General features: G+C 41.3%; 1 protein-coding gene across 1 annotated transcript in view; it reads left to right on the forward strand.

Moving 5' to 3' along the window:
- The window catches only part of MCF2L2 (MCF.2 cell line derived transforming sequence-like 2), a 150752-nt gene that overhangs the window by 35920 nt on the left and 87801 nt on the right, over window positions 1-27031 (forward strand). The window contains exons 3-12 of the mRNA XM_058811891.1: window positions 6806-6920; window positions 11979-12069; window positions 13259-13378; window positions 18694-18810; window positions 21889-22038; window positions 23061-23185; window positions 24760-24874; window positions 25554-25673; window positions 26180-26371; window positions 26723-26914. Coding sequence (XP_058667874.1) covers window positions 6806-6920; window positions 11979-12069; window positions 13259-13378; window positions 18694-18810; window positions 21889-22038; window positions 23061-23185; window positions 24760-24874; window positions 25554-25673; window positions 26180-26371; window positions 26723-26914 — 1337 coding nt within the window. The remainder of the gene's footprint in view (window positions 1-6805; window positions 6921-11978; window positions 12070-13258; window positions 13379-18693; window positions 18811-21888; window positions 22039-23060; window positions 23186-24759; window positions 24875-25553; window positions 25674-26179; window positions 26372-26722; window positions 26915-27031) is intronic.

The raw sequence follows: 27031 nt of genomic DNA on the forward strand, positions 1-27031 counted from the left end.
TCTTGCTCTGTCTTTGCATTTTAAAATACATTCCAAGTTGCCGAAAGAAATTGAAATCTAATTTCACAGAATTCTTTATGAGGCTCTGAGTACCAAAACTTGATTTTGGAGGCTTGCAGATCTTGTGGCAGATTCCTAAGCTCAATTACTAAAGGGTTTGCAATAGGCAGAGGGTATTGACTGAGCAGAGGGTGCTGCCTTCTCATCTGCAGTAAAACATCTCAGGGTCCCACCTTCCCAGAATTCCTGATGAGCACACCCCTCTGGGCAGGACAGGGTCTGGAACTGCATTAAATTGCTCAAACCCTAGGAATTGTTGAGAACTGAGTGCCTCATATGCAATTGCCTACCCAGTAAAATGTAGAGGATTGCTATTTTTGAACTCCATTACCTTGCAACATTTGGGACCAATAGAAAAAGCTGAATACAGCATGTAATGAGCAACTTATGGAAAGTGGTTTACTAAACAGGAAGAAAAAAACCCATTTCCAATTCCAGCTTGAACATTAAACAAGGAATAAAAATGTCAGAGATAGACTTAAAAGAATTTTCATATTTCTTTATGGATTCATAATTTCAGCAGTGCCTGTATTCTCACCTGCTATTTTAGCAAATTCAACTCTTCACATTTATCTGATTCTTTTATTCTTGGAAGAGATGAAAAAGGAGATGAAAAATGAGGCTGTTTAAATGTGAGCTGCTTAAAGACTTGAAAAATAACTCTTCATAGAAGGCAAGGTTGAGGGGCTTGTTTGTTAGGAATCAGCAAATAACTGGTTCATCCACATAGAAGTACTAATAACAAATAACAAAGAAAATTGAGAAGGTGTCTTTCATGCCCCTATCTACTTAAATAACAAATATCATTTTAAGAATTTTCAGGCTTATCCAAAATCTCCTCAGTACAGTCCAGAAATAGTATCCCACTATAAAACAGGGCAGTGTTGTTCATAGTTTCCAAGTTGATTTCAGTCTGAAGTTTACAGATAAATTTGGAAACATGGGTGCGTCCACTCCAAAATCCCCATGGTAGCATGTGAAGAAGTTAAGGAAGGCTTAGAAGCCCCTTTGGTCTTATTCTGTTGGTGACCACTGGTGAGTCATGGGTAAAACATAGCAGGAATCTTCCTCACTCTCTATTGCCTCCTGCAAAGAGAACTTTAGGTGCAAGCCAGACATTACTCTACTTTTCAAAAATGCATTTCTCTAAATAATGTAACTTTCTTTTTCCTTTAGCAAAATATGGGTTTTTTCATCCAACGAAGACAAAACTGGGCACTCTTCTGCCTCATTTCACTTATTAAAGTAATTCACGTGTAAATGACCTCATTTGATTTAGATTTTTTTTACAGATGGCTCTGTAGCTTTTCCTCAAAGCATGCTGTTAGCTACTTTTCATTAGGTACCAGCAACCACAAATATTTTGGTGCTTCAGTGCTTGCCTACATGGTGGCTGAAAATTTGATACTTAGCCTATTCCTGGTTTCCCATATTGAAATGTTGCGGCTCAGTAGCCACTGTCTGGGGAAAAAAAAAACCCTTCTGTTCTTTGGTGTCACCATCTTGGGCAGTAAAAGGCAATTCCAATGTTTTTGTAGAGCGTTGTGCACATAAATTATGTTTCTCTGAACAACTTCCTAACAGGGGTATACACTGATTTATACTAGATGGGGTTATTTCTTTCAGTCTGGAGGCTGCAGCCCCCAGAGCACAGCCAGTCACCTCTCCCATGCCTGTGCCCAGCCCAGAGGATGCAGCACTGACTCTGGTTTGTGGCACTCCACAGCCTCTGGCTTTGTCAAGCTCTCCTGCTCAGTCCTGTTGACCCCAAATGCATTTGTCAAGTGATAATGGAAGGCAGTGGTTGGTTCACTGTTGTAAACTTTGTCATAAATGAGTATTTCTTTAGTTAATACCACCCTTTTAGTTACAGCTGGCAGCTGAGAGAGATGCAGTGAACTCATAATGTTTCCTTGCAGTAAAGCAGAAAAGAAAGGGGAAAATGATTGAATCAAAGGCTCTTTGTTTTCTCTGGACATGACTCATTAGGAACACTTCTCTCCACTATTGCTGTGTGCAAACTTCTTAAGAGGATCTGGCTGTCTTGTGGTCTCTGAGCAGATGGTAGGAATTATATAACAAGTCTGATGAGTTGGATGTTTGATTGTGTCAGGGTCTAGTTGTAATGAATGTATTACCTGCTAACAGCCTCCTGTTTGTCCTGGTCCTCCACCTACCAGACTAATCAAGACCTTAGTCCATGCCAAGAACAGGGAAATTCTCCAAAGTCTTCCCTGGTCTGCTGAGGTCATGGAAAAGGCTGCAGTGTAATGTGGCAATGTCCTTAATCGTGGAATTTTACTTTGGTCATCTCTTTTCCCATGTGCTGATTTAGCCCTGCTTAGCTTGTGAGATCTGGTTGGAGTACTGGTCCTTGTGGTTAAATTCTAGCTTTGATATCACTACTGCCTCTTTCCTTTCCCTGAAAACCAAACTCTCAGTTAATGGACTACAGCTGTGACAACACAGAGTGCTCAGCTAGGTTTGTGTGTTTCCTGGAGCTGTTAAGGGAACTAGATCACAAAGTTAAGTAGTGCTGACAGCCTGGTTATTCTAACACACCAGTTTTTTACTCAAGAATAAAGAATCACTAGTAGAATACTTTTTCTGTCTGTCCTGCTGTACCAATCTGCTCTTGGAACTGCTACCATTCCTCCCCCCCCCACCTTTTTTATCTGCAGCTTCACAACCTGTTCTTATCTGTAATTACTCTGCCAAAGAGCCCAATCTGCCATTTGCAACAATAATGGATCATGTTGCTAAATCACGACTTTATTAGGCAAACTGTCATGAAATGTATTAGCAGAGAGAATAATTTTCTTTGTGTTCTGCTCCTGCTAACAGACTTCAGTGGATGGGAGAGTATATCTGAAAACGGTAACTGACTCAGAAGCCAGTTTATTTAATTTGCAAAGCCTGGAGGGTATTTGGCCATCTGCTTCCTGTTTAAACTGAGCCTTTTGGAAAACCTGGCCTGACCTTGCCAAAAGGACAGTTTGGATCTTTTATAAAAATGGAGACCCAGGAAACTTGATTTAATGAGAAATTCATCATTCACAACTCTTAATCAACATGGAAAACCAAAACAACAGAGCTTGGAAAAAGCAAGGCTTGACCAAAGCAGTGAAACTTAGCCAAGGTATCATTAGACTTTTTGGCTGTCTGACCCAGGAGATGAACTGTAGTCAGGGCTGGGCTGTGAGGACTCAGGGAGCTCTCTGCATGTGGGCAGGCCCAAGCAGTTGAGGCTGCACGCATCAGCAGCAGTGAGAGAACACTTTCCAGTACTAACTGATGAGTTAGTGTCTGTGGCAGGCTTGGGAGGTGAGCTCTGGAAACTTGCAGACTAACTTTTGGAACTTCTGTAGTAAGTTGTACTGACTGTAGCCCCTTTGTCGGGCTGGTGCTTTTCATTTGTTTTTGTTTTATTTCCCAAGGGAGTCAGCATATTTGGTGATCTCTAGTTAGAAGAGCTGCTGGCTATAGAACAGGACTTCAGTGTAGCCCCTTATTGTCTCAAGCATGGATATTTTTTGTGCCTGGGTGGGAAGCATGGGAGGGCTGGAACTGAGGAGTGGGAGATTGTCTAAGATCCTCATTGTGTTCAGGGCCTTAGCCTGCAGTTGTGGTTGCTTTCTGTTTTTACATCAGTCATACCAACATACAGATTCAGCTGTGAGAGCTCTCAAAATTCAGCACTCACACCTCATTTGTCAATCACACCCTTTACACTGCAAAGCAAAATTAAATTTTCTCAGCTGCCATAACCTTTTCTTCCCCACATATATTCCTTCCCCACATACTTCAGCTGTTTTCTTCTGGCCCCATCTTCAGTGCAGCAGCTATCCAGGCTGCATTGGCTGCTGGAAAGTCTGTCCAATAGGAGCAGCTATGAATGCTGCTCTGTGTCCTGGGACTTTGGGGATTGACACACCTGAGAGTTAGTGAAGGTCCCACTACCATGGGTACCTTGTACAATCCTCATACAGCTGGTGTGCTATCTCTTCTAAATTTCATAAAAGACAAATTCCATGTGCTCAGTCCTTATGGCCATGGTGCTGACTGGAGACTGTCCCTGTTGGCTTTTAATTTGTGCTGTCTGCCCTTTCAAGACTCTGAATAGTATCTAGCTAAAGTATTTCAAGAACTGGAAAAAATCTTGTGGCAAGTCCCTAAAAAGAAAGGTTGATGGTTGAGGAAAAAGGGCTGCAGCTTGTCAATCCACATTCTGCAGAAATTTGCATACTGCAGCAATTCTTGGATTAGTGTCAGGAAAAAAATGGCATTAACATTTAGATGTATGGAATTGCTCTCTTGTACTGAAGAGAGAGTTTTCCAGACACCCTTGGTATTTAAGGAGCTTCCCTTATATCTCTTATTCAAATGGATATAGATAATTTTCCTATATAACTCAACTACTGCTGGAAGTTCAGATATGGACAGGAAAAACCCATTTGTAACATATTTGTGGTATTTCTTGTCACTCAACACTTTACACATTTCTGCTCTCTTCTCATCATAGCACTTAACAATTTCTGAATACCAAACACCCTCAAACTTCCCCCTAATTTCCTGGTGTGGCAGGAACTAAAGGTTTCCTTGTTTATTTCCCTGTCTGAAATACAGCTCTGCTGAACCATCTGGTGTGGCTGTAGCAGGAAATGTTGCCTTCACCTTGGAGAATGAGATGGAGATCAGGAGCTGTAAAGGGCCTGTGGCTGAGTCAGAGGCAGGAGCTGCTGACTCTTAGTTGAATGTTCAGTCTGAGGCTGCTCCTAAGTGTCCTAGATTTGTTGCCAGTGGTGAAAGGAAGTCAGTGTTCAGTCTGCTTACATTCATTTTTTAGATGGTTTTTTATAGGAGAAGATCCCATGACAAAAATACACACCCACATAGAGTGCATCATCAGCCTGCCTCATCCAGCTCAGGGAAGAGGCCAGGGGAAGAAGAGCATATATGTGAATGGAGATGCAGGAGATGAAATAAAAGGGACACAAAGAGCTCCTCATGAGCAGGAGCATTAGAAGTACCCTTTGAAATGTGTAGTTTGAGCAAATCTTGAGTGTAACTGCAGCTAAACTATCAGGTGTTAAAATAGGGAATCCAGGGGAATCTCTACCTTATCCTCCAGTGGCAAATATTGCTGCTTTAAACCAAAATATTCCAAGTTACTGCATCTTCCTCATTTGAAGTATACTCACATACTTGAAATATGTGAATGAGAAAGTTTGGTGCCCAGAAATGCTCACAAGATACCAAGTATGAAATACCTTGGCACACACTGAGCTTTGCACAAAGAGACAGCAGACAAATTTGGTATTAAATTTTCCTGGCTGTTACTGTATGTGTCCAGGAGATGTCACTGAGAATCTGTAGCAAACCAGCCTAACTGGGTACCTGCTGGTCTAGAGTGCAGCAGTCTGGGGAAAGCCTGACCAAACTTGCAAGGCAGCATATTCTACATCAGTGCTGACTGCAGACAGTGCAGCTGGAGGTCCAGCTGCCAAGCATCAGCATTTGGCATCACCCCAAGGCCAGTGGGGAGGTTAATGTGGAGGCTGTGGCTCTGCTCAGCATTTGAAATCCAATTCAGTGCAGTGTGAATAATGGCTTTCTTGGTTTCTCTCTTGGCTGAGACACTTTTGAGTCTCTGTAGGCCTGTTTTCTCCCTAGCTAGGTGAGCTTAGTGAATGTTCTCACACAACTGAGTCATTTTCAGATGTAATCAAAGCAATAACCAAGCTTCAGAAAGGAAAAGAGGGGCTGAAGGTAATGTGCTGATGCCATGTCACCAGATATCAAGAAGAAAAAGGGTTTCCTTGTTCAAAATTCCTATTTTCTAGAGCTCTGAGTTTTACCTTGTGCAAACATTTTATTCCATAGCATTCCAGCTCTCCTTGGCCAGAAAGGATTTTAAATAATCCAACTGAGGCTGTGAGGATAGGGCAGAGGCAGGATCAGGACTAGCAAGGGACTGTCCACTCTACAGAGAAATAACCAGGAATTACTGGAGCGCCTCCTTGCAATGACCACCAACAGAGCAGGAGAAACTGGTTTGTGGCATCAGCTGTGGTTATCAACAGGGAAAGGCAATGGTGGAAGGGAGCAGCCTGGAAACAGGGATTATTTATGGGGTTTTAGAGGGTGCTTTCAAGGAATGAGAATGGGCTTCCCCCCCCCCCCCCCCCCTCCCGCTCCCATGCTCCTAATGGGATCATTTATTGGATATTTTCCTGAGGAAGGTAATTTACTGCCTCACAGCTTCCTCTTTACTAAAGAGAAGCCCAGAAACTGGCTGTCCCTTGGGTAAGAGTCCTCTGTGTGTGATGAATGACTCAGAAAACTGTGTCTGCAGCAGAAATACACTCAGTACTGGGTTGTTAGAGAATTCCTGAGCCTGGTCCAAAAAGTAGGTTTACATAAAAATTGCAGAGAAAGGAGAAAGACTCAGGGAAAATATCCTTAATACCCTGTTTAAGGAGAACTAAGCAATAAGGTACCTGTAACAAAAGCTTTGTTTCATCATGTTGTTTTATGTGCTGCTGCCCCCTCAGTCTGCTCTCAGCTTTGAGCCCAAGCTGGTGAGAAAACCCCTGATAACTTCTGTGTGGTTGGAGTTGATGATGATTACTGGATGTGGGTGCTTTAGAAGGAGAAATATGCCAGTGCTTCCCACTTGAGTACTGACCAGTCTGTCCAAAGTCATAAAATCACCTTCTAAACTTTGACTTTTTTTTTTTTGCAGGAGGAAGAGGGAAGGATGGGGCACCCATTATAACCTTTCCAGAATTTGCAGGATTCAGTGAGATACCTGATGATGATTTTCTGAACGTGGTCACTTATCTAACCAGCATTCCCAGGTGAGACTAAGCACAAATGTCTGTTGATTTCCTAGAGAGTTTTGCTTCCCCAATGGCTCACTGATTTTAGTGGTGCTACCAGGACAAACCAGTGCCTCTGCATCTCTCCAGTCATTATGAAACTTCCCTATCTACTGGAGGCCCTAGGAATTGTGTCGTGGAAGAGAGAGCTTCACACAGGGCAGGTTGAACTGAATTGGAACAGGAATAGATCTGAAGAGCAGCAGCAAAGGTGGCAGATCAAAGGGAGCTAAGAGGGGTTGTTTGTGAGAAGCCTTAGGGGCACTGGATGTAATGAGGGAAGGGCTGCTTCAGGAAGGAGCCGTACTTTCACAGCCCCCATGACTGCTTTTTCTCTGAGTGCACCTTGCTATGCAGCTTTCCCTTTGCTGAGAAAGCAAGTGAGGTGCCCCACTGACAGGATTCTGGCAAGCACCATGTGCTTTCAGGTACTTCATTTCTTTGGAGATTGCTCCACAGCCAGGATGTTTTCCTTGCTTTTTGCCTGCAGCTTTATAAGGATAGTGAAACAAACTGACTTCCCCTCCTCTGAGGAAATGTGCTAAGGCCTGACTGCTGAATTATTTTTTTGTTCATCTAAGAGAGCTTAAAATTTTTTCATTCCCCTGATCCTGTCTCTAGACCATGGCTGTTTGTACTAGTGAGAAGCGCAGCAACGATTTATCATTTCCTGTGGTCTTCTGCAAAAAGGTGCTCAGAGGATCATAGCAGAAAACGTGCCTCCTTCAAGTCTGAGTGAGAAGTTTTACAGCTCCACCTATGTGTATTTGCCAAAGTCATGGCCAAAGGGTTGCCAAAGCAAGCTGAGAGAAACCACATACTGTGAACTTAACAGCTTCATTGTTTCACTCTGCTCTGTGGGACTTTTGTTCATCCAGGGGAAACTCTGTTTTGAGTATTTCTTTACTCCTTCAGTACTGGGAGGGTGACCAGCCCCAGGGTATATACAACAGCAGCAGTGGCTGAGAAAACCATAAAAGTAGTTTTTCAGTTCTTTGTACTTGGTATGCAGGGAGATGATTCCCAGTGATTTTCTCACATGTGGGGAACCAGCATGTTACATTGTCAACATGACAGACAGAAACCCTTTGAGCTTCTGCAGCCTGTGTGATGCCCAAAAGCACAGATGCATTCAAAAGAAATTAGCCAAATTCATGAAAGATTGCTCCATCAATGGCAGCTGGACACAATGACTCAAATACAAACCAGGCTGAAGAAATTAATTTATTCCTTAATGCTGGGACTTGGGAGAATATATATAAAGAGAAATACTGTCCTTCTCATTTTCCTGCTGCCTTTGTCTCAGCAGCCACTATCTACCAACACTGGAGTCAGGGTGTTGGGCTAGATGGACCTTTGCTTTGAGACAGTTTCAGTTCTCTTCTATCTTCTCTTCCCCCGAGGAATCCCAGAGCCATGTGCAAAGAATGAAGAACTGAGTTTCAAAACTTTGTAAGTCAGGAGAGCTGTGATATACTTATTTTACAGATGTTGAGATACGTGTGAGTAATATCTCACTCCACAGACAGGATCACCAGAACTTGTGTTGAGTAAGTGACTGCTCAGTTTGCTCTTAATGACCTGTTCAAGGTCAAGCTGGGGTTTCAAGGTACATTTTCTGCATACCAGCACCTTGGTTTGGCTCTTAGGTTCATCACACAGCACACTGAAGGGATGTGAATTTTCCAGTATATTTATTGCACTTTATCACTTTATTGCAGTGCTTTTAGAAAGACTGCCTGCATTTTTTGAATCACCATTTGAAACTTGCCACTATCTCTGTAAATGGTGAGGGAGAAAGATGTTAATTTAGAAGAAGAACCTGAGCAGCAAGCTTTGTGTGATTTATGACATAATTATGTAGAGTTCAAACTCAATGAGGCCCAAGCTGTGGGTCTGTTTGGGTGCAGCAGAGCTCTGTCAATCTGCAGTTGGCTGGTCCATGCACACACTGTCTCTGCCATGTACCTCAGCAAGCAGTAAAGGGTGTGCATTGTTACTTTTGCCAGCACTGGTGTACTAGATAGGGCTGTGTGTAAAATAACAGTATTCCTGTGTAATAGCCTGAGTATTCCTGTGTGTGATTTCACTGCTAGTTGTCCACCTTTTACTTTAATTCTCAAGAAAGATGTGAAGGTATCCAACAAAGTGACTAAGAACAGAGAACAGTCTCTAACTCTTCTGGAGTTACAAAGTTATGGCCATGAATCAGGTAAGAAGATGTATAGTTTGAAAAGCCCTTCATCCTATTTATCATAGAAAATACTTCCTTCTTCAGAGCTTAGTGAACCAGAAAAATCAGCATAATTTTCCAGGCAAATGTAGAGAGAATATCTGTCTTTTATAGTGTCTGACTTTGCATATCCTGTAGACTAATGTTCATGCTAGTTGTGGAGATAAGCTCTGTGATTGCAGATAACATCACTTAGTGTTAGTAACTTTCTAAGTCCCTCTGTAATAATTAATCTTATATGCTCATCTGACAAAACATATGATAGGGTTGAAGATCAGCCCAGTGAGACTTTTGTCACCTGATTCATTTTCCCTGTGGTTCAACTGCTCCACCAAAGGAGTCTGCATACAAACACATCCACAGACACTCAGTAACATCATGGTGTATGTACATGCATACTTCTGTGCATGCACTAGATATCTCCAGAAAGCCCTTTTTTACTTGCTTTATTCCATGGCCAGAATTCCTTTCTCTTTAGCTTGGCATGGATTAAGTACTTTGATAAACAGATGTCCTTTTCTCCTTCCAAAAGAGGTCAGGAAATTCAACATCTCAAGTCAGTGTTCAAGAGCAAACCTGAATATAGAGCTGAAGATGGAAGAATTCTGCTGATTGCAGATATTTCATTCAGGGAAAGAGAACCTTTCTGCCAGACATCTGTAGATTGGCAAATGTGACAGAATTTATTTTGGAGGCAAGCCTGATGTTTATCTGCTCTTCAGGATTGTCTTCAAACCCTCCTTTTCAGAGAACTAGAGAAACCCCAATGCATTTTCATAATGAGGGTAGAGATATTACAGTACTGACACTGAGAAAATTGTTAGAATGTGTGTGTGTGTTTGTTCCTAAACAAACTTTTTCTGGATGCCCACTGGAGTGGGGGTTCTCAGCTGTACATCCACTTGTGCTGATGCTGCCATCTCAGCCAAGCCTCTTCCTGTGGCTGTGTGCCTGCATCCATCCCTTGGTGCCAAATGACATTCAGACCTTGGCATGGCCTTTCAGCATGCTGGTGAAATAGGATCCCTTGCTGACACTCTCTCTGTTTCCCTGGTTAAGTTTAGGACTTTGTCAGTCCTATCTAGCTAAAAAGAAAAAAATCCCCAAAACCCCCCAACAATAACAACAGAAAACAAACAATCCCACAAACAAGCAAAACAACAAAAAACCCCTTCACATCAAAAAGCAAACATACAAGTACCATTGGCTTATCTCAGTGACTGCAGCTGATGCTGTGCTGAACATCATTTGAAGATGAAGGGCCCAGGTTGACACTTTTGTGTTTAGTTTCTCTCACCCTTCCTGTAACCATCTGCAACACACACAATATCTTTGTTGCCTTTATTTGAACATTATCAAGGAATTTCATTCTGTGGAATATTTGTTGAGCTACTGAAGGATGTGTCTGTGTTTGTGTATATCTAAGACTACTGAAAAGTATGTATACATTTGTGTATTTATGAAAGGTAAACCAGATAAATTCTCTTCCCTGTGCTTGAGAGGCATTGCTGCAAACATATTTTCTGTTCTCTGCAGAGAGCTGCATGTTGCACTACTAAAGAGGAAAGGTCATGTATTGTCACTGAATTTTTAAATCCTCAGAGGAATGCTGTAAAAATACTGCATTGGAAAATTCAGTGAGTTTTCCTGTTATCAGTATGAACTACTAGGAGCATTCACATGGCATCCCAGTTTTGCACAATACTTTGGCTTTCAGTTTTTGATCCTGCAGACCTGCTACAAGAGCTCAGAGTTGTTACTGTGTTGATAGTCTTCAGTAGATTATTGACACGAGTTTGGATAAAATGACCCATTGGAAGCAGTTCCTGAGTTGGCTCTTATATGGACAGTGGAATAGGGATCAAGGAGATACTTTAAACCATTTTTTCCCCTTAACCTGTGATAGGATGTTTGATTGCACTATGTCCTCTGATTATGACATTTATACTCTTGCTGCCTGCCTCTGGTTTGTTCTGAGATGACTGAGCCATCCTTCTTTAGTGAAGGTTCTGGACACTCACTGTGTACTTCTTAGCTTCTCCAATGCTGAGTGCTTTTGAAAGGCAGAGAAAAGAGCAGTCCCACTGAAACCTGGCACTCCAGAGTGGAATTTTTGAGAGGGAAAGAGAGGATGGGGTATTTATGAAGTCTACAAAGGTGGAATGGAGCACCAAATCACTGCCTCCTAGATCCTCCTTGAAAAGCACTGAGAAGGAACAGGAACTGTTATTCTAGGCAATATGTTGAAAAGGATAGTTTGGAATGACTTGCAACCCCAGAACAAGTTTGTGATTGGCAAAATAGAACTCTTTATTTTCTGCTTTGCCTACCAGAATTCCTGGGGCTCTGTGTACACAAGTCAGGGGACACTGATGCCCTGGAGCTCAGTGCCCCTGTCAGGTGTCAGCATACTTGGAGAATGAAGACTGTAGGGGGGTGTCTAATTTTGCAGGGAAAAAAAAAGGTCTGGGGGTTTTGTCTTCAAAAGACCACAGTGTATTTTGTGATCCTGAACTATTCGTGTCACCTAGACTGACAGCAGAGTAGCACAGCAGCTGAGAGATTCAGCAGATAAAATATTCATGTTTTGTGTAAGCTGCTAGCCTTATGCTGGAAAGAGAAATTTTGCTGGCTTTCCTTTTCATGTGCGTTTCTGCCAAATATTCATTCTTTCCACTGTACGTTGTGTTTTCATAATGGGCTCCGAGCGTGCCGTGACGGAGGCTGTGTTTTGCTGCAGTTCTCTGCCTTGGAACAGGAGTGTCTCCCTGTAACCCAGCACACCTATTTCATCTGTTTTGCAGTCTGGAGGCTGCCAGCATCGGATTCATCATCATCATAGACAGACGACGGGACAAATGGAGTGCAGTCAAGGCATCCCTGACACGAATAGCAGTAAGTGCTTGCTTTTGTTTTTTAACTTCTAGAAATTAAAATTGTCTGCTGAACCTTCAGCACATGATACAGCCTCCTCTGCTCATTTTAAGCTCCCATTTTCTGGCTGTGGATGCAGATTCTCCCTGGCTCTGCAGCTCCTAAGTGTTAAATAAGAGAGGGAGGAAGCTGCAGAGACAAATTACACAGTCTTGTTTACTGCTGAATTAGGACAAATTCCTTATTTTCTGGGTTGACTGCAATATAAATTCTAATAATTTGAAGTTGGTTCCTAGAGGAGTGTTAAGAAGTACCCCTTCTGTGCCCTGAGGAGGGATGACGTGGCCTGCTTATGAAAGAAATAGATCCCAAGGGATTTGGGATCTATTTGCACAGTAGTAAATAATCTCTGTCAGAAATTCTTAATAGCTTATTTGCAAAAGTCAGAGCTGGGCACTAATTTCCAGTGCTAAAACAAGCAGCTGGTTTTATACATCTCTTACTAGGAGCATTTACTGTGAGAGGACCAAGCACCTACACACAGAGGTGTAGGATGGTGGGATGACAAAGGCGACTTTAAGTTCTTTCAAGGTATTTAGACAGAAATGTTTTTAATTCTCAGGCTTTTTTGCTGCTCTCTTCAAGAAATTGTTCTTTTTTTATGCCTGATGAGCTCAGAGGAGTGTGAGAGATGTAGGCTGGGTGTTGCAGGCAGGGCCATATCTGATGAACATATTGAATGTCTGCCTGTGTGTAAAAATATGTGAGGTTAAAAAGATTCAAAACCCTTTGCTGAGTGAATAGATAGGTCAGCTTGGGGAACTCATCTGTGCTACCGGCTTCCCTCACCAGTCCAGGGTGGGCAGCCAGCTTTGCCCTCTAGTGGCTGCAGCCTAAAAAATGGGAAAATGGTGCGGTGGTGCAAGTGGGACTTGGTGGGATTCGGGTCTGAGGGAGAAAGGCAATAGTCAGGAATGATAAATCTGTATCATGAAACAACATATGGCTGGGCAGTAAAATACATGGGTCAATCTTCCTGATGGGTTTGGAAACAGTGCCAATGAGCACATGCTGAATGGACCAGCTGAGGCGATGAGCAGCTGGATTCAGTAAGCCCCACCTGCTTTGCCCTGCTGGTGAGGAAACACTTGGCTGAAAATTCCCTTGTAAGGTAGAAATGTGCCTTCTAAGAATTCTATATTTCTTGCAGGGAGCATTTCCAGGGAACCTGCAGCTGGTGTTTGTCCTGAGACCCTCCCGCTTTATCCAAAGGGCAATCGCTGACATTGGCATTAAACTCTATCGAGATGACTTTAAAATGAAGGTACCGGTAAGCATGCAGTTTTTTGTCCATGCATTTTCTTTTCTCCATTTCTGCAGTTCTGGGCTCTCAGAAATTTCCCATAACCCATGACTGCAAGTGGCACCTGGGGCCTTTCATCTGGGTCTGTGTGGTGATGCCAAAGAGCAGTGGATGGTTCATAGTGTTTAATGGACACGTTCCCATGTCTAGTCTAACTATAAAATGTGGCTCAGTTTTTGGCATTTTAACTCAGTGGAGATGTTCCCTTCATGTAGGCAGAGGCAGATCCCACTCCAGTGACAAACATAAGTATTCAGGACTACAGAGCAGTGGAAGCCTAAGGCTGAATTCTGCACTGTTTGATGGGTTATCCATGGCAGTGCTGACTGTCCCTCTAACATTGCTTATTCTGAATGTCTTTTATGATTCCCATGCCCTCAAGATTCAGAGTTTGTGTTTTAGTTATTTTTATATGCACTTGGCATATGTGTAGGTTGATGAGACTGTGATATGAAGAAGGTTATCAATCCTGAAAGAGTTGGAGATTATTTTATCAGGGGTCTTTTAGGGGTTGTTTTTAGCTGCATGTTTGCATGTGGCGTCAAAATTTTTAAAGTTTTATGCATAAACTTGAATTATGATTATTGATGATATTTCATCCTGGATCAGACTCATACTGTGTTCCACAGTGACTTTACTGGAGGGATTTCAGATGACTGCTTTGGATTTTGCTTTTGGGTTTATGTTGTTTTAAAAAATACTTATGGTCTTCTCCAACAAATTCTAGCTCTGTTGAAACTCAAGTTGGAAGTTCAGGTGTTAAAAACACTTTCTGCTTCTCCTGAAGTGAGAGACAGCATCTATTTATTACAGTGCATACAGGAAAGGAACCATGAATAGACATTTGGTTACTGTGGTTAAATGGTAACATTTACTGTCTTTTGGTAAGGGTGGCTTTTTGGTAAAATGCAAACTTGATGAAAAAAAATACATTTGAATGCAAACCAAAATATTTTATAGTAGTTTAAAAAATGGATATGTCTATATTTAATATGCCACAATCTGTTGCTATAGCAACATTTCTACCAGTGGCTGCAGCCCAGAAAGGAACAACTTCATCAAGGACTGGCATTTTTCAACAATTCAGCATTTCCTATACTTTTAGCAATTTATTTGACATCAGAGTTGCATTTCAAAACTTGGAAGGGATCAAAGTTGGAAGGGAGGTTAGTTCTAGGCAGGGGTCTGCATTAAATATGAAGTGCTAACTTATCTTTCTTATAGGCAGGAAAATCAAGATATCAGTTTAGTTTGGGGTTGTCTTGGATATTTTGAGCCATCCTGGGTATGTCCACAGAGCTCTTAGAGAGCAGCCTTACAAAAACTAAGAGCATGACACACCTGCTGCCTCCTGCCCAGATATCTGCAGGCAGCCTGTCAGATTTATAGACAGGCTGCCCACATATGCCTGATGCTATTCTAAGTTACTTGGGATTGTAGTACAGATGTTCTAAGTTCCTGGGATCTGTCATGCTCTCTGGAGGGGCTTTTCTCCTGTGTTGCTCATCCTAAAAATACCATCTGGGTATGCCCTGCATACCCCAGTTTCAGAGCAGGGAAGTTACTGAGAACAATGTCTGTTTGTCCTCCTTGAAAACAGCATCCTAAATGCCAAGCAGGAGAACAGGACCACAGAGTTCTTGTTCCATTGGAGATGTGCTTACTCAAGGAATTAGGGATCAGTACCTACCTTCAATATCATAATAATCTTTTAAATTACTTGCATGTTGTTTGTTTGTGTTGTGTGTTTGGCTCTATGACAACATTCATGATGTAACTGGCCCGTGGATAGGTGGCATTTTCTATGACAACTGTGAGTCAGGACCAAGGTATGAGCATTCAAAAGGAGCTCCAAGAATATTGTGTGTGTTTGTTAAGGAAACATTTGCTTAATAATTTATTTGAGCTATCAGACTGCAAATATGCTCAGAAAAATAGATTTGCTGGGTTAAATCAATACTGGAATGAGTAGAAACCAGAAGATCAAAGAGGAGCTGGAAATAAAGGCTTCAATAACCAACCAGAGACAAAAAGGAAATGCAGGATTTATATCACATTGACTTACAAATGTGGGTAATAAAACCTCATCAGGTAAATTTCTATTGGGATAGTGATTTGATTAGATATCATTAGCCAGGATCAAGATATAGAAATATAGGAGACACAGCAATGTTCATCTGAGATTAAAATCTGTGAATTCAAAAGGAACACTCAGAGATGTACCCAAGGAGCTTCCCATCATAGGAAGTGAATTAAAGCATCTTCAGAACATACATAAAAGTCTGCACAATCTGTCCATAGCAAATACTTCCTTGAGCTTTTTAGTCTGTGACTTCTTTCTGACAGCCTAACTCATCCAGAAGCAGTCCCCCCACAGCTCCATGTTCCACACTGACCCCTCTCTTCTAAACTGCTGCTCTTTGCACTCCCCAGCTGACAGACTGTGGCTGTCTCCTGTCTGGCAAGCAGCATGGGAGATGCTAATGCCCTCTCAGAGTGGGTTTTTAGATGGATGCTGGATTGCTCATAGGCTTTCTCCTGCAGGAATGCCTGCATGGTTAAGACCCACACCCTGTTGGGTAGCACCATAGCTGGCAATATTAATAGGTTTGTTTAGTGGCTCATGCTGAGCATACCAAGTTAAAACAAACATAAAATTCTTCCTAAAAGGAAACTGCATGACAGTGTACCTCTGTGCTTTCAGTGAGGTTTGAAGTATCAGAAGAGTTCCAACTTGCCAGCAACATCTCTGATGGGGAAGAGCTACAAAGCAGTTAAGATTTACTTTTTCAAATGTGATTTCCAATTCAGAATAAGTGCATAGACTTTATGTTCCAGTATGAGGCCTTTTCAAGATGATACAGCTTTTTGAACTTTCTTACTTTGATCATAACAGAACAGTGTTTCATAACACATTCAGGGAACAGTTTTTCCTTTAACTTTGGCTGAGATACCTTTCTTTGCCACAAGTTTCTTCACCAACAAAGTCTCCTTGTTTCTGCATTTAAAGACAGGGGTTAAGGAGAAGATGAAGTGATGGAAGTGAAAAAGAACAGAGTGAGGGCCTACTTGAGAATTTTCAGCCTGTATGGCTCCCTGGGGCCAGATCATGCTCCACTACATTCTTGTGTCCAAGTCAGGTTAAAGTCTGGATGGATGGACAACTACATGAGGTTTTAAAACTAGTTTCATGATGGGTTAGGAGGGTAATGGTAATGGGCCATACTCTGCCTGAAAGTGGGCAACAAATGGAGAGTTGTAGTGATACCTGCTGGGACCTGCCCTGTTTGATGTCTTCATCAGTGACATGGAAGAGGCAACAGGCTGCACTGTCATCAAATGTGCAGGTGACACTAAATCAGGAGGAGTAGATGGTAAACTCCAAGACAGGGCCACTGGAACAAAAATTCAAGGAATGGGCTGACCAGCATATTATTTTTTATATACCAAAGGGGAAAAGCAACGTCCTGCAACTGGGAAAGAGTTTCCTTCCACAAGGATTTTCTTACTCAAGAAATAACTTATGGTCTTCCCTTCCAACAACATAACAGTTTTGTTGTTGACAATGATTCACAGTGTAGCCTGTCTGGGGAGCATCTCTGCAGAAAGGTAGCTGGGAACTTGGTAGACAGCAAGCTGTACCTGAGCCAGAGTGTGCCTGGCAGCAAAGGAAGCCATCAGCATCCTGCATTAACAGGAGCAGTATGAACAGGAGCATAGCCAACAGGTTGAGACAACCACTTATGCCCCTTTACTTGGCTCTAATTAATTCACATTGAGAGCACCCTGAGTTTTGGTTCCCCCAGTACAAGAAAAATATTAACCTGGAGTAATCTTGGAAAGCCAAGAAGGTCAGGACTTGGGGCATGTGCTCTGTAAGAAGATGCTGAGGGAACTGTGCTTGTCTAACATGGAGAAGGGAAGGCTTAGGAGGGTTAATATGACAAAGCAGCAGCTTTCCAGTCCCTCCAGGTTACTGGGCACTGCAGCCAGCTTGTGTGTGGGGGTAGGATAAGAAATAACTGACATCAAGTGAAACAAGGGCAGCTCTGACTTGACATAAGGAAAAACTTTCTTACCACAAAGACAATCAGGCAGCAGACCAGACTGCCCAAAGAGGTTGTACAATCTCAATCATTGGATGTTTTTAAGTCTTTGATGGATAAAGACCTGAGCAACCTGGTTTGATCTCACAGCTGACATAGCTTTGAGAAAAAAGTTGGATTAGAGAGCTGAGGTTCCCTCCAAGCTGAATTATTCTAGAAAGATTCTGTAACAAAGATCAGCTAAAAACTTGTTTGGGTTTGTTCTTGAGGCTTTTCTTAGAGCACTGTTAGCCTAGAATATGCATCCTCTTGTCTCCATATATCTGCACTCATCTCACTGTCCACAGTGTTTGTCAGTGTATTTACCATGCTCCATTGGAGCCTGATGACATGCAGAGCCACTTAAGCTTTCTTTAAATAGGGTCAAGTAACACATTTGACATGTTTTGGACATTTATTTATTTAAAATTCTTAATAATTTGTGCTCAAATTTTTATTCTTCTGTTGCTGAAATCCTGGCAAATCTTCTAGCTGTTGGCACAACAATAAATGAGTGTTACTTGTGTAACCACTTGTGTTGACAAATTTACAGAGGTTGCCAAAAGTTAATGCTGCTTATCTGAAGCTGAATTCAAATCTTGTTTGGCTTTCTTCAAGCAAGTCTAGTGGTAAGGAGATTCTAAAGTAAAAGAATTTATCTAGATACATTTCTCCTTTTTATTCCATTATGATTTTAAATGGAAAAATGCCAGTGAATTCAGTAAACATACAGTGCCAAAAAATCAGAAAATGGAAAGAAAAATCTTATTCTCAATGGTTTAATTTCAGCACTTCCCTGGATCAAGTGGTTTATGTTGAAAAAGATGCTTAACTTGCCTGTGCCTCCATTTCTCTGTAAATAAATGTTATCTAGAGAATAAATTATGTTATGGAAGTTTGTGTGAACATTATGAGTACCATACTTTTGCTCTTCATGCACATGCAAAATGAGTCAGCCCAGCAAGGAGGAAGATGATGTCAAACCAAGGTTAGTTCAAGAATGTCCATGTACACATTGAGAAGGCAAAATGTAGGGAAAATAAACTGTGGCCATTGCATGAGAAAATGCAAAATGAGAACTGATGGCCTCTGGTGGAACTGCAGTGGTCATCTACGTTCAGGCAAACCCAAATCCTAGAAACACTGATTAGAAGGTTTGTTATTTCTCTCAGTCCAGTGTGTTTGGATTCCTTTCAGATCATCATGTTAAATTCTGTCTCTGATCTGCATGGCTACATTGACAAGAGCCAGCTGACACGGGAGCTGGGAGGGACCCTGGAGTACGGGCACAGCCAGTGGATCCATCACCGCACGGTGAGTGCTGCTCTGCACATCACACCACAGCTGCCCAGGCACAAATGCAGAGCAACCACTCAGCAGTACAGCCTCTGGATTCTGCTAGGGACTCGGGGAAAGAGGAAATCCATGACTCAAACAGAGAAAGGCAAATTCCCCAAAAGTTTGTAATGGAAGCAGTAATTGTATCTCACTGTGTACCTGGCCCAGGGCCTAACTGTGTTCTGGTATTCTTACTCAGCAAGGCCTTCTCTTGCCTTTTCAATAATTGATGGCATTCATAGGCCTTCAGCTGAAATTGAAAATAGGCTGTAGCACTTTGCTGACTTTACAAAGGTCAAAAATCTCACTTTAATTATTAATTATGTCCATGCTTTTAAGAGAATAAAAATACTCAGGGCACTATACTTTTTTTCCATTTCTATACTATACAAGCATGCTGGGTCTTATTTTGGGTAACTGAAGAACAGTTGCTAGTAGGAAGGCAGAAAGACTTTTTTATTCTATTGAGGAAACTTGTACAGGTTTGATTGCTTCCTTTTTGGGCTGGTTAATGCATTTCAGTGTCTGCTTCAAAACAATGTAAACAATTTATTACGGTGCCCAGTTAAGATGACAGTTCACAAAAAACAGACTCCAAACTCTGGCACATTAGCAGACAAAATATTGTTTCATTCTTCCTAAGCAAAAATGTGCTAAGCTGGGTCATAATCCTGGAAAAATAATTAATTTCACAGAGAGTTTATACAATGTTTGTGTCTCTCTTTGTGGGCCTACTTGCAAGATTGATAGATTAGAGCCCACATCCAATGTAAGCCTCGATGTTTTGCAAAAATCTGAGCAGCTCTGAGTTTGAGTCTGTTGTTGCTGATGAGCTGGTTACACCTAACCCACAAAAATAGCTTTTCTGAGGTAATTTAAGTCAAACCACTTTTGTAATTTTCTTGCTATAGTTTCTTTTGTGCTTTGCTGTCCTTATTAAATTTTAGTCTCCTTGAGAACCACCAAATATTCCAGTTTTCTAAATATGCAAACATAGAATCTGAATTTCGTCTAGCATTGATTTTCTACATTTATAACTGTGTTGACTATAATGAGGTTGGAGTTGAGATGAGTGAACAGGCTTATGTGTCAAAAGTATCAAAAATAAGAAAATGTCCTTGCAGGAAGGGGGAGTGTGAAGAAATGAATCATCTGTAAGAGCTTTCAAACAACAAAAGGTCTGAAAAAATGAAGGGGGATAAAAAAGCTGTATTATTATTAATGACAGGGATCTACATAAAGCAATAATATATATTTTGGTAAAATATGCAAACAAAATGAGCCAAGAATTTACAGGAGTAGGGCTATGTAATCCCCAGAGGTTTTGGTTAAATTTGTTAGAAAAAATTTTACCAAGCACAGAGACTGGAAAGAAACCAATCCACAGATGTGACTTAGGTACATGGAACAATTTATTGTTCATATGCACAGGAGAGAGTGGGGGCAAGCAGGCTATTAAGTGAAACACTGACAAGTTCATGGTGCAGTCAGCCAAGGAATATCTGCTGGATAAGAGGCTGTCACCAGGGAAGTGTCAGCTTCCATGGCACCTTGAAACAATCTGACTTCCAGCCTTGCTGAGCTATGGTCTTCATGTCCTTTGCTGCTTCTCTTGGTGTTCTCATGTCTTGTCCTGCCAGTGCTTTTCTTCAGAAAAAGCTTTAAACTCTGGCTAAATGACAGTGACACAGCAACCTCCTTGCATCATTCGCTGTTTCTGCTCTCCTCTCTTGGCTGCCAGGCGTCTGTGGACTTTCTCCCTCCAGAGCGCATTTTTGGCTTTCAGTAAATGGCCTTTGGTCATGGATGGCCATGTCTGTGTTGCAGTCAGAAGTGTGACATTTCAGCCAACTCTAATCCAGTAGTTCCAGTGCTGAGAACAGCAGCATACACTAAGATAGAGCATGTGTGGGGGTCTGTACTGCTTGTGCTGAAAGCAGACATGGGTTTATGGGGGAAAAGGGAAGAAGGCTGTGAACTCTGCTAGCATTCCTTCATGGGGGCATGTTTGAGATCACAAATGTGGGCTAATTTCTCTCTACATCTTTTGGATGATGATTTACCTCCAGTTTGTTTTTCACTGAGCACACAGCATAATTTCATCTGTCACAGTTGCAAGCAATGAATTCCCATCATTGCTGGAGAAAGGAATGCAGTGTGCAACAGCTACATGGTGCTTGATTGGGTGTAACAGCATCCCTAGTGCTTGTTGACTGACTCACACCTGTGGGGGATTATTTCAAAATGTACAAAGAATAAAGAACTATACAGAACAACACAGCCTCCCCCAAATTTGGGCATGATCATGGAAAAACATTCCATGCAGCTAGATATAAAGTGTCACAGGTCTGAACATTATATTCTGCTCTAAGAAGGTGGCATTGATTTTTTAGCCTTCCTTACTTCCCCAGTCTTCATTAAAACCAGACTTCTGACAAGTTTTGTGTTGGTGCACCCAAGTGATAAAGAAACAGCAATGATCCCATGAATTTATGCATTTTAACTGTAGTTGTAGTTACTTGTTCCTGTATTTGTGTACTAGCATGGACAGATGGGAGGGAGGGACTAGAATGCATCTCATACAGATAAGCAAGATGGAGATGCACATATTCAGAAGTCAGGGGAAGACAGATTACTGCTGAGTGAACAATGGCTAGATAAATATAAAGACTTTGCCCTATATATTTTCGTAGTGTTCTCAACTTAAATAAAGCCTTCATTAAAATTTTAAATGCAGCAGAATTTCCCAGCAAGCATGGGCAGAGGATCTGAAGTTCCAGGCCTGCCTTTGAAGCTGATGTCCTCTGTGGTTTCATTGTCTGCTGAGCTCTGGGAGTTCCCCATTGGCTCATGGAGGTGACAATATGTGCAGACCTGTGAAAAGGTCATTTGTGGTTTAATTTGTAACTTTTAACACATCCACCCAAAAAAAGGCAATGTGACCAGCTTTACAGGCATGTAATACTTGCAGCATGGTGTGCCTGAAGCATGAAGTGCTGTTAAAGGGCTAAGGGTAAATAACCAATCTGTGACTTTATGCTTTTGCTTTTCCAGGCTATTGAAAACTTTGCAATGACAGTAAAAACAACAGCACAGATGCTACAGAGCTTTGGAACAGACTTAGCAGAGACTGAACTTCCCAACGACGTGCAGTGCACAGAGGAGCTACTCTCCTCACACACCGAGCACCACAGCAAGCTGAAGGTGATTGTTGCCCCACGATGGCTCCAGCAGTGTAATAGATGAGCTCTGACCTAACAAAATTTTCTGCCATCACTTGGCAATCCATTGTCTGGAAACCACTGAGGAGGAGGACAGACACCTGGGTTCAGGAGGTCAATTTGATTCAGCTGTGGAAAAAGGACATTTTACAGCCTCAGGAATGATAGAATGTGGATGTGTCACTTCCATTGTGTGAGAGGGAGTAAAGGGGTCACATCTGGAATAGCATGGGCCCTTGATGAAGAGTTTATCAGAAAGGATGGATTTATATTGGAGCAGAAAAAGAGAACATCTGTGAGGATAGTCAGGAATAGAATGATCTAACTAGATGGTGACTGTTGTTTTGTTTAAAAAATAAATTTGGGCTAGTTTGGCTTTGCAGAATAAGGATCAGAAGTAAATAATACTGCTGTCAGCAAATGTCTTAGGTTAAACACAAGATTAAAAATACTACTTAAGCTATATTAGCACAAGAACAATTTTTATGGAAGAACTGTGCAGTGATGTGGGGATTTGTCATCTGACAAGTTAACGTTTGAGCCTCCTTGTCTTTTTTATTGCTCATCTTTCATGCTGGGAAGACACTTCTGTGGATGAATTCTTATAGCTGGTGTACTATGGCTCAGCATGGCACAGTGTTGTTTGAGGAAATTCCATTAAGAAGTGCAATGTCTCAGCCCAGTCTCTCAGCTCACAATCTACAGCATACATTCAGTATGTGGTAGAATAATTTATTCTGCAAGTGGCCTGGTCAGATATGCAATCTGCTCAGAAATTACTCTATTCCTTTTCTCAGAAATAGATTTACTATTCAAAGTTAAAAGATTTAGGTCTCTGCATTTACTAGAAAAACATACCACCTTTGGTAAGCATTTATATTTTGTTTCAAGTATTTTGTACCTATGAAAGGATCCTCCTTTATCATTACTCTGTTGTCATCTAGGAGATGTGGGTGTTGTTAGAAGTACATACAATTTGGTTTTTGGCTTGTTTTTTCCCCTCAGGATGAGCTGAAGCTGGCAGTGAAGCAGGGGGCCACCTTACTGACATGCATCCGGGAGCCAGTCACCCGAAGTGCCAACTGCAAACTCAGCCCAGATGAACTGGAAAATGTGGCCACTGTGGAAAGGTCAGTGGAGCTCAATTACCTTGTGCAACTTGCTGATTTATTCCTAGGAGATGCCAATGTAATTTAAATAATTTAAATATGCAGATTTTAAATTACCACTGGTTCACATACTCAGGATTTATGGACAGGTAAGTCCAAGAAGGAAATAGCTTAGAGGAAATGACTTGATTAGACTGCCAAGGCGAGTTCAAACAAGTCCTGGATTTCTTGGTAATCGTTGGTCAGACCACAAACTACCTGGCTGAAGATTTCAGGTGGGACTTATTTCTCCATAACATGTATATCCTCCAAACTTCTGTGCCTGGCTAGAAAGTAGTACCTGAGTCTCTGTGAGATGAGTGGGTGATGTGCTTGTGAGTGTCTGTGGAAACACTGGGGGAAGAGCAGATGAAGATGATACCTGAAACATTCTGTGTGTCAGAGATCCAGAGATACCCAGAGAGAGAACCCCCTTTTCCTTCCTACAATGCTAGTTATTACCATAAAGCTTTTAGTCACCATGTAGAACTTTCTGCTGTGCCATGTGATGCAGAGCAAAGAGAAATGCCGTGCTAGGGTTTCAGTGTGTCTGCATTAACTGGGAACAAAGGTGCTAAAAGTAAAGCTGAGCTAATATTTTTCACTGAATACTTTAAAATCCTTTGAACAGTCATCCCAAAGGAATTTGTGAATTCATCTTGAATTCAATGACTAGCTTTGATTAAAAAGTTTTCAAGGGACAGACTGAACACAGAAACTTACTTTTGAAACAAATAGGAGGGAGCTATTGGCATTTGCCCCAATAACTTGATGATTTCATGCATTAAACTTGATGATTTCAGCATGCACTGATCCCTTATCTGCCCAAAGAATGCCCATCTATTGAAATACAAGATATTCAGAGAACACTTCCTTTTCACTTTTTCTACTTGTTTAAAACTGTTCTACTTTGTAATTAACAGATCACTGAGAAACTGTGAGGATGACTTACTAGCCTAGTGTCAGATATTTTACTGAAGATATGACACCTTGAGATTAATGTCTTTGCAAATAAATGTTTCATCATTTACACAAAGTAAAACAATGTCCATGGGAGTCATTATGAGCTCCTAATCTATTGTTTTTAATGGACTGGGAAAAATTATTTAGCCCTTGCATATTTCTGAAGGGTGAAGAAAATTAACAAGTTGTAGAGTTCTGGTTTAATTATTCCATAAAATAATAATTGCATCATATTCAATCTGCATAATTTGGGGATGGATTGTCTTTGAGGCATTGGGTGGAAGCTAGGGAGTGACAGCTGCCCTTGGCTGCCAGCACATGGAACAACCCTGAGTCCCTCTTGCACATCAGGAGGCAGGACTGTAACTGCCACAGTAGATCCATGTAGTTGTCACTCATCTGTCACATTCCTGCCTGTCCTACTGCAAATTTAATTCCCTTTTGCTTATGAGAGAGTTGATACGGAGCCCTCTTATATAATTTTAGGGCTCCCCACCATTTCCCTGCTCTGCTTTCTGCCATCACTTACTGTAACTTAAAAGAAATTATATATAGGAAATAAGTACATTCTATTCATTATAATTTCTTAACAGGTTGTTGGCTCAGTTGGATGAAACAGAAAAGGCTTTTGATCAATTTTGGACCAAGCATCATCTGAAACTAGAACAGTGCCTGCAGCTTCGACACTTTGAACATGATTTCAGAGAGGTATTTCTTTGTTCATGCTGTCTAGCCTTCCCTGGTAAATAAGGTCAAATTCTTCCCATACTTAGAGTATACCAGCAGTCCAAAAAGGAGGTTAGGAGAGAAAATCATTATGCAATAGGAAATAAATATTCAAAAATTAAAGTCTTGACAGCTTTCAGATGTCTTACAACACTTGAGTAAGGCACAGTGAGGAAAGTGCCAGACTGTGAGGGCAAAATGTGGAACACCAATAAGTAAATTTACCTTGATAAATAATTTTGCATTCAGGTGTGAAGTTATCTAACATAAATTCTTCTGTGATGGTAAGTCAGCAATTCCACCAGAGTCAAAGGAATACAGTTCAGAAAGCCCAACTGTTAGTCTAGAGACTGGAGTAATACAGTAATACTGAAGTAATACTGAGTAATACTGAAGTAATATAAACTCTGGAGTTACAGGTTGCCAAAACTTTGTGGGCCTAATTAGTGAGAAGCAGGGAAACTCTTTGAAGAATAGTTGGTTGTTGATTTATTCCTTGGATTTTCCACTTTGGAACAAACTGAAAGACTAAACTTGAGACGCAGACTTTTCTCAGAGATGTAGGAGAATGTTTGTTGTAATTTTTATCAGTATCTTGTGATGGGAGTTTGGGTGGGTTTATTTTGTTTTGGTTTATGTTTTTGTTGTTGCTGTTTTTTAGGTAAAATTGACATTGGATAATCTCATGGAAACACAAGCAGGTTTTACTGACATTGGAGACAGTGTGACCCGAGTTGAGAACCTCCTCAAGGAACAGAAACATCTGGAAGAGAAAGGACAGGTTTGCTCTCAATTTAGTATTCTAGCTGCTTTAGACATGGTATTCTAGACACTTTCCACTGTCCAGATTTACTCTCTTCTCATGAGTCATTACTTTAAATTGCAAACCACACATCCTAATTTCCAGAAGCCAGGGTTGCTCAGACCCAGTACTTCCATTTAATTGCTTGGAAAACTAGGGGAAAAAGTAGGGAAAAACTTGTATAATGAATGTCCCCAGTATGTGAGAAAGCAGAAGTAGGCTCCATAATCTCAGTGGGCAACCTGTTCCAGGGTTTGGTCACCCTCACAACAAAAGTGTGCTTCCTGGTGTTCAGATGGAACCTCACAAGTTTCAATGTACTCATTGACATGGAAGTTGACCTTCAATGTAAATATAAAGTAAGACATATCAGCTATATTAATATTCCAAACCTTTATCCCCAGGCTACAGCAGAGGTTACAGAGAAGGATTGTCCTTATTATGCATGTAATTCTAACTTTGGATTTTTCTCATTAATTTCACAGGAACCTTTGGAGAAGGCCCAGTCTCTGGCTCTCCATGGAGAACAGCTCATCCAAAACAACCATTATGCAGTTGACTCCATTAGACCAAAGTGTGTTGAACTCAGGCGAATTTGTGATGACTTTACCAATGAGACCAAGAAAAAGTATGATATTTTGGGAAAGTCTCTTGAGCTGCATAAGCAGTTAGATAAGGTGAGTGAACCTTCTCAGATAACAGCTCTGGCAAGGTTCTGTTAAAAATGAAAGATTTTATTAGCTCAGGTAATTATGATGAAGATAAAAAGTTGTTTGTTTTTTCTCCTTTTTATTCAGTAAATGTTAGTATAAATATTGGAGCTTTTGCATCAGTTCAGCAAGTTCAGTTCTGCACATGCTGATAGGGTAACTTGTGGGCAGGATCTATGGGCAGGCACACTATGAGTAACATTGATCCCCTTTTAATGACATGTTAGGGCAATTCTGTTTTTCATAGAGTAGAAGCAACAGCTGACAACTTGGACTGTCAGTGATGATAAGTCCTTCTTCCCCCACTTTTCCTTGAAGGCATGCCAATGGTGTGAAGCTGGAATCTACCTCTTAGCTTCCCAAGCTGTGGACAAGTGCCAGTCACAAGAGGGAGCTGAAACTGCACTCGTTGAAATTGAGAAGTTCTTGGTAACAGCTAAGGAACACGAGCTCTCCAACCCAAAGGAGTTCTACAATCAGTTTGACATGATCCTCACCCCTGAAATAAAGGTAAAACCCCTCAGATGTGCATGTGCTCACTTGGAAGTTAAACATTTCCTATTGCTTTGTCCATGAAAGTGTACTGGGCTATATATTTGAGTCTGCTAAAATATGCCTCTTTCCCTC

Source organism: Ammospiza caudacuta, chromosome 11 (assembly GCF_027887145.1).
Source record: "Ammospiza caudacuta isolate bAmmCau1 chromosome 11, bAmmCau1.pri, whole genome shotgun sequence".
Lineage (NCBI taxonomy): Eukaryota > Metazoa > Chordata > Aves > Passeriformes > Passerellidae > Ammospiza > Ammospiza caudacuta.